The following is a 7,773-nucleotide window of genomic DNA, read 5'->3' on the forward strand; positions in this document are numbered from 1 at the left end:
GTGCAAATAAGAAACCTGACGATGGGTGGCGTGGTCCCTGAGGTCCTGGCCTCAGGCCCCCCGCTGGCCCTGGAAGAAGAGTCACCCACCCCACGCTCCCGCCAGCCAGCTAAGCCTCATAAGCTGACATGACTGATTCTGCAAGATGTATAGAAACCCTCTAAATCTCCCCAAAGCAGAAAGGAAGTTGTCGTTATGTGTTTTCCCTAATAACAGAGAGAAGATGGAGCAGAATTAGAGGCCCTCGGCAGCAACATTTCATTTTAATTTCATTCGCCGTCTGATCTCACAGCTCTTCGCTGCCCTGAGCAGAGCTTCCTGTTCTGGCCGAGCTAGTCAGAGTCACTTGGGACAAAAGCCACCCAGCTGATCCTCTCCTGGGAGACTCGGATTCAGTAGTGGTGGGGGCAGGAACCTGTTTTTTGTGGGTTTTTGGGGGTCTTTTTAGGGCTGCACCCATGGCATATGGGCGTTTCCAGGCTAGGAGTCAAACCGGAGTTACAGCTGCTGGCCTACACTACAGCCACAGCAACGTCAGATCCGAGCTGCATCTGCGACCTACACCACAGCTCACGGCAAAGCCGGATCCTTCACCCACTGAGCGAGGCCAGGGATCGAACCTGAAACCTCATGGCTCCTAGTTGGATTCATGTCTGCTGCGCCCGATGGGAACTCCAGGAATCTGTATTTTTAACAAGATTCCCCGGGTGGGATTCTGATACAAACAAATCCAGAATTAGGAACCCGGCTGCTAGATCTATTTAGAGGCAAAAACCTCATCTCCACATCCTTCTTCCTCCTCAGACTAATTCCTAAAAAATAAATGCAATGAGAAAATAAAGACAGTTTTCAAGATGTTCATGGAATGACTTTTTTTTTTTACATTTTCCAACTAGTTAAGACAAAAACATTACAATGATTGACTTCTTTCATTTAGTTACATAAATAAAATTTTTATAAATATCTCTTTATAAACAATATAAATAGCTTTACAACATAAATACATTTATGCATGACATGAATTTACAAACAGCAATGTTTTACAGCTGGTCTTGTCAGTCTCTTAAAAACTGTCCCTTGTCATCACGTCGTGTAGGTGTGTTTCACGTATATAATATATATATAATATATAACTTTTTATTTTTCATTTTCAAAAAAAAAAACCCCAAACAATAAAGTCATACCCCCCCTAAATAATAATAAAACAGCTGGTGTGTATTCCCAGTACCAAGAAAAAAAAAAAAAGAAAAGAAAAGAAATGTAAAAGCCACATTGCGTTGGAGGTGTTTCCAGATGCTGGGAGGCTGTGACCAAGGATGACCTCAGCGAAACGGAGCAGGTGCCCAATCCTGAAACACAGAGGGGTCACGGGATACTCAGTTCTGGCCCCTTCGCTAAGAAAGCCCAGCCTGCAGGGCAGTTCTAGAAGCTTCCTCCCTTTCCTGTCATAGCATGAGGTGCATCCCCTCCACTTTTGCCCTACAGGCCCCCGAAGAAGGCTTTCCTGGAGAGGAAAAGGGCCTGTCCACGCAGGCCCTCTCCAGGCCCTTGTCCCTCCCCTGCTGTGTCCTTGGCACTTCCTGCCCCAGCGCAGGTGGAACCAGAAAGTCAGCCGGCCCTCCTCCCCCGCAGTCTAAGTACAGGCCCTGCCCTTGGCAGTGAGACGCAGTGAGAGAAAGGGAATGGAAAAATGCCACCCCCTCCATTTTTCGCTACAATACAAACCCTGAGTCAGGTGCTGGGCTCGGCTCTGCGTATCTGGGGGCAGAACAGGGGAAGGGCAACAGAAGCATCTGAAGAGTCAGGAGGTCTGGGCTCCCATTCTGACATTTCCTTCCCGGATGGCCCTGGAGAGCTTTGAGTGTCGCTTTCTCATAAAATGGGATAATAGCCACCTCCCGGGCTGGCTTTAAGATTTAACAGTGGGTCACACTGGGCACGGGCAGAGCGTCTGGGTCACAGCTGCCATTCAGTAAATAGCACCTCCCTCCCCAGCCGGCTTCACCTCAGAGGGTCCCTTTCAGGAGCAGGGGTCTCACAGCAGAGCCTGGAGAAACGAGTGGTCATGCTGGGTTTGCTGGGGCGAGGGTTAGCAGAGCCTTTTTTTCCCTTGCTTTTGAGGGCCACACCTGCGGCATATGGAAGTTCCCAGGCTATAGGGGTGGAATCGGAGCTGCAGCTTCAGGTCTATGCCCCAGCCACAGCAATGCCGGATTGGAGCCGCATCTGTGACCTACACCACAGCTCATGGCAATGTTGGGTCATTTAACCCCCTGAGCAAGGCCAGGGATCCAACCTGCATCCTCCTGGATACTAGCCAGGTTCATAACTTGCTGAGCCACAGCGGGAGCTCCCTAGCAGAGCCTTTGGATGAGGGCTACACCCCGTCTCTACCAATAGGCGTGTGGGTGCCTGGGGGCCAGGGGAAGGCATCCTTCTGGGACAGTGTGATGCCCTCCCAGAGCACAGCACGGGCAGAGGGACGCTGAGCCTCAATGCCTTGAACTCCCTCCCAACCCCCTTCTCTGGCCGTCCCATGTGTTTCAACAGATGACAGATGTCCGTGATGTTCCTGCTCTGCCCCCTCTCCCCCACCCCTGCAAGGTGTTCCTTCAGGCATCAGCCACACCTCATCTCTGTCATTAGCATTTTATAATCAAGGCTATAACCACCGCGACAGTCATTATCAGGGCTGGCTAGAGCCGACGTCAACTCCGGAGTGGAGAAATGGCCACCGCCTCGGAAGAGCTTTCATTAAGGCAAAAACCCTAAGCTGTCTTTCTCTTTTAAGCCCAGACAGGGAGCTACCCTGGGCACCTCCATCAGGAGGTTCCAGGCAACAGGAAGGATGCTCTGCCTTCTCACGGGGGCCGGGAGGGAGGGGTTGAGAAGGATCAGTGTGTTGGAGATGGGTGTTTCGCTAACAGAGAACCTCCAGGGGGTTGACAAACTTCCCGGGTCAAAAGGGTCAAGGAGGAGTCTCAGCAACGTGGATGCCTCCTGCCGGGTACCTCCTGTCACCAACACCTGGTACCCACAGTCAGCCACATCCAAGAAGAGGGAGCCGATGGGGAGGTGCCTGCCGGGCATTGTCAGGGACCTCCTCCGCTCACCTCCTGCTACCTCGGAGGATGCCAAGTGTTTGGGTTCTCAAGTTTGAACTTGGTGCTTAAACCACAAAGTGAAAACTTCAGGCCTGTGGCTCCATCTCTTCATTGTTGAGACAGGAAAGGACAGAACAATCCCATCACAAGGGTGGCTTCAGAAGGCTGAGATGCAAGGGCCAGCGTCACGGCAAGTTTAAGATCTCAGATAAACGAAGCCTCTTGCAGCCTCTGCAGAAATGCGGAGGGGCACCCGGCCTGGTCGAGTCTGGCTACAGAGAGGAAGGGCATCAGCTAAATGCTTAGGAGTGTCCCTAAGCTGGGTGGGCAGGTTTTTCGGGTCATTGACCGACATTTTTAAGAGCCCCTTTGGGCATGCTGCAGGTTCCAGATCATCTTAGGCTAGCATCTGGCCTCTAAGCTGCTCATGAGTTAATGTGGGGAGGTGAATGGGTTCACAAGCAACTAGAGCTCAGGCGAAAAGCTTTTCTGTATAGTAAAAAAAAAAAAAAAAAAGGCTCAGGCAGGGCACTGGGGAGCTTCAAAGAGGGACACTGATAAGGCTTCTGGGGTGAGAGAGCAGCTTGGCCTGGACTGGGACAGAACTAGGCTGTGGAACAGGGAAAGTCAGCAGACAAGGAAGCCTGGAAACCAGGGGGGTCAGATTCTAAAGCACTTGAACGTCAGTTTCAGAGGTTGGGACATTGCTTCTCCATGGACACCGATGGGCAGCAGGAAAGGAGAGCAGCGGGGAGCGGAGGGAAGGATTTTTGTCGCAGGACATGGCCAGGATGTAGCACCCAGCCGGGGCTCAGGGTAGCCTAGGGGTTGCCAGCTTGGCGGAGAGGTAGAAGGCCAAGACAGAAACCCAGGCCTGGTGTGGCGGGGGGGTGGGGGTGGGGGCTCCACTTGGGACATGATGAGTGTGAACTTGGGACCAAAAGAGATTTGTTTCAGGTTCCTTTTCCTTGCCCTGAAGTAGTGCCACAAACACTAAGGTTGGATCCTGAAGTCGCACAGGCTGCAGAGGCGTCAGGACCCTGGACAGACCAGTTTGCCCACAGCCATGGTTTAGAGAAGGGACAAGAGCCAGAATGTTCTGGGGCAGAATGCACCTCCGTGATGCCAACAGAGGGCTATTCTCTCGACCGTGAGGGCACGGATCTTGATCCGCGTCGGTCCCATTTCAGGGACAACAGACCCAGGGAGCTGTCCTGACCACTGGGCTACTTACTGCCCAGCACCAAGATGCAGGGGCTGGCAGATAAACTTACCCTTGACCTGTGGGTCTGCCCTTCCTCCTCTGCTCCCATCAGCCCAGGATCACTCTTCAAGACCCCCCAACTGGCAAACTGGGGCCAGTGCTGCTGGCTGCCTTATGTTCCTGGGATGGGCAGGACTCCACCAAGCTGCCTGTTTCCCCAGAGGCAGCCAGGTGCGTTCATCCATGCTGAGCCGCTTCTGACCTTGCCAAAATTACCTGGCCACTTTATCCCTCAATTTCCCCCATCTGTGAAATGGAATGATAAACGGTCTTGGGACAAATGTCTGGCACACGCCCTCAGTCTTGTGCTGGAGTCGGTTGGCTCCCCTCCAAAGGTCGGCTGGGAGGCGGAATGGTCCCAAAGTCTGGGGATCAGAGGGAGACCGGCTTGCGGCACGGGGTTCAGGCTTGGTTCTGGGGGCCTTCTCGGGGGAGCTGGGTGTGCCAAGAGCGCCCGGAGGCCAGGGTTGGGTGGTACTCACCGCCGCCAGGGGTCGCCGCACTAACATCCCAGGCCGCTCATGGAGCCGATCCGGTCCAGTTTGAGGCCGAAGCAGCCCTTGGACAAACCCTTCTTGTTGCCTCCTTTGTATTTGCGCGCGTTGGGGTGCTCGTGCAGAAGGCGGGCCCACGCCGCCCGAGACTTGGTGTCCACGCGCAGGTCCCGGAGCAGTCGAGACCGGTCGCCCTTGAGGTTGGCGCCACCGCCCCCAGGAGTCTTGTCGCCCTTCTTCTGACCGCCGCCCGCAGCCTGGGGCTCGGCCACCTCCTCCCCTGGCGGAGTTCGAGGGACCTGTCCGAGGGGGAAAGAACAGGTAAGTGAAGGGACGCACGACGGCAGGGCGGGGGACTTTGTGGGGCCGCTGATGCTCCAGGGCGACACGCCCGCCGGCGCGGTTTGTCCCTTTCAAGCCCTGAGCGCTCCCCCACAGGTGCAGGATAGTTGGGCCCTGCATCCACCTGCCACGCGGCCGCCGCTGTCCCCTTCCTCAGGGAGTCCCTCGCCCTCTTCTCCTCTGCCCCCTGCCCGGCTGACCACGCTGGGGCAGCGGCTGCGCGTTTGCAGACGTTCTCCCCAGGCTTCGAAGGCGCCCCAGCTCTTACCGGCGCACATCTGGGGAGAGAGCCGCCTTCCTGGCCCCTCTGCTGCTTCTGGCGCGCCGCACCCTCCTAGACCCCCCCAGCCGTGCCACGGCCCCTCACAGTTCCGACGTCCCTGCGACAGCACCCACCTTCGGCGGCGCTCCGGGCTTGGCTTCGGAGGGCCGGAGCGAGAGGAGCGTGAGCAGCAGAGCGCAGGCCAGCAGCTGGGAGAGGTGCATGGTGCCTGTGGGGTGGAGGGGCGCAGATCGGCGGCAGAGAGGTGCACGGGGCCGGCGGGCAGACTGGCAAGCGAGCGCGGAGCAGACTGGCCGGGCTGCGGTGCGGGCGCGAGTCCCAGTGCTGCGCGGCGCCGGCTGGGTGCGCTCTGAGCCCGTGGCTCCGCTCGCGCCTTTATAATCCAACCTGCCGCTGATGTCATCCTCCCGCCCACAAGGCCGCCCGGGCCAATGGCACGCGCGCCGAAGGCCGGGAGGGGGCCGCGGGGGCTCCCCCTCTGCCCCCACCCTCTTCCCACCCCGGAGGGATCCCGCGGCTCGGCGGGCTCTCTCCCAACAGCTCTCCCAGCTGCAAAGTGGCGTGCACAAGGGAACTCCAATTGCAGGGAGCGCGCGCCCTGGCCTGCCAAGCGATGGTGCGCCCGGTGCCCTGCGCGCAAGCTTGGACCACAACACCCATGCTCTCCCTGGAGGGGATCAGTTTCCTTCTTTGCAGCTGCAAAGATAGGCTCAGAGGAATTAAGTCACTTGCTCCAAGTCACACAGCCACAAAGTTGGCACAGCCCGAAATCCACGCAGATCTGCCTTGTTGCCAAACTCTTCCCGGGGCACCTGACAGGCGCGAGGCCTGATGCTGCGGCTCCACGTTTCACCTGCTGGCCGGGACAGTAGTTCAGACGCCACCGACGCCTTGGATCGGGGAAGCAAAAGATGGGGGCCAGAGGTCCGGGAGGAAGGCGCAGAGAGAGCGAGGTTTGCCCAGGGCCGCAGGGGGGAGCGCAAGTCCTACACCGGAGAAAGCACGCTTTTCGCCTGCCGGTGTGTTTGGGAGCGAGAAGCGATAGGAGTGCTCAAGCGTGTGTGCAGTAGCATCATGTGCCCGCCGCTGAGGCTCTAAGTTCCCCCTCAGTCCGCTTCCGCCGCACAGCCGTCCCCAAAGCTGACCCAGCAGATGGCTTTGGTCTGCCCCGAGGGGTGCGCAACTGACCTTGTCTGAACCTACGCGAGGATTCGCAGCGGGAGGACGTTCCCTCCAGTGTCCGGTGCACCTGCACGGTGTGGGGAGGGAACTTAAGCCAGTCTGGAGCCCAGTCTGGCTTTGCGTTTTGGGGGCTCAGAGTGGTCCCTGTCCTAGTTGTCAGATCCTGCCCCAGTATCCCTGCTGCTCACGACTCCCTCTCCTTGCCGAGGGCTTCTCCGTCCCTGGGGTTCTTAAGACTCTTTCAGGAAAAGCCACTGAGGCAAAGAACCCTAAGAATTGGGTGAGGTGCAGTAATCTGTGATTCTGCTGCCTCTGAGCTGGAGAGCAAACAGGGAGGTGCTGGTGGACCCCAGGCGTGAAGATGACCCTGAGGGTGTGAGGCTCCTGGAGGAGCTTTTTCAGGGAAAGGAAGCTGCATGGGGCGGTGGGGGTGGGGAAGGCCACTGGACTCAAGAGGGGCCTGGAGAAGAAGGTTCCACGAGGTCAATCTTACAGCAGAGCCTGAGCCCAGAGCCTGGAGGCCAAACGCAAAACCATCTGCTTTCTTTCCCACCCTGGCATTCGGAGCCGGAAACTGTTGTGGACCACTTGCAGGTCCGTTTGTTTAGGAAATAATGTACCCCTGAGGCCTGGATGTGGGGCAGCTGGATTTCCTGAACCCCAAGAGGATCCAGAAATCAACAGGGCATCCTTTGTGAGTTGGTGAGTTGACACGCCACCTCCAGGCAGCCACCCCGATTGCCTCTCCATGGTAACCCCCTTCGAGTGGCACCACTCTTTCCTTTGAGGAGAAAGGAAGAGGAAGAAGAAGGGGAAGAAGATGGGCTCTCCAGATGGGCATTGGAAGTCCCCTCTCCTCTTTGTCTACTGGATGAAGAGAAACAGTGCCCATCTGGGCTTCTTTGAGACTCGCTTCATTTTTTTAAATTCTCTTTTTCTTTATATATATGCTTATTTTTATTTTTGAGACTCGCTTTATTTACACTGGTTTAAAGAGCCAGGCAGATTGACTCCTGAGCCAGGCTCTAGGCTGGTTTCCAGGGAGCAACAGTCCATCCTCTGAAACCCCTTATTAAGGACAGGTTGGAAGCTTCCAGCGCTCCA

The 7,773-nt window shown here is 56.5% G+C and overlaps 1 protein-coding gene across 2 annotated transcripts; it reads right to left on the reverse strand.

The window, feature by feature from the left end:
- Positions 834-5,853, reverse strand: NPPC (natriuretic peptide C). 2 transcript variants are annotated; one of them, XM_005672279.2, is made up of 3 exons: positions 5,601-5,853; positions 4,851-5,161; positions 834-1,349 (listed from the first exon to the last, which is right to left on the reverse strand). In XM_005672279.2, exons 1-2 carry the CDS (start codon positions 5,688-5,690, stop codon positions 4,871-4,873), a joined length of 381 nt encoding a protein of 126 aa, XP_005672336.1. In that variant the 5' UTR covers positions 5,691-5,853; the 3' UTR covers positions 834-1,349; positions 4,851-4,870. The 2 variants fall into 2 exon arrangements, with proteins under 2 accessions (XP_005672336.1, NP_001008482.1); NM_001008482.1 differs by lacking the exon at positions 834-1,349 and having other exon boundaries at positions 4,871-5,161; positions 5,601-5,690.

This window comes from Sus scrofa, chromosome 15, assembly GCF_000003025.6.
Source record: "Sus scrofa isolate TJ Tabasco breed Duroc chromosome 15, Sscrofa11.1, whole genome shotgun sequence".
Classification (NCBI taxonomy): domain Eukaryota; kingdom Metazoa; phylum Chordata; class Mammalia; order Artiodactyla; family Suidae; genus Sus; species Sus scrofa.

Excerpts from the sequence above, each read along its gene's own strand:
- NPPC (XM_005672279.2), bottom strand. The coding sequence starts at position 5,690 with ATGCACCTCTCCCAGCTGCTGGCCTGCGCTCTGCTGCTCACGCTCCTC. Across the intron at positions 5,162-5,600 it reads AGCCCGGAGCGCCGCCGAAG|GTCCCTCGAACTCCGCCAGG; the intron begins GTGGGTGCTGTC and ends CCCCTCGGACAG.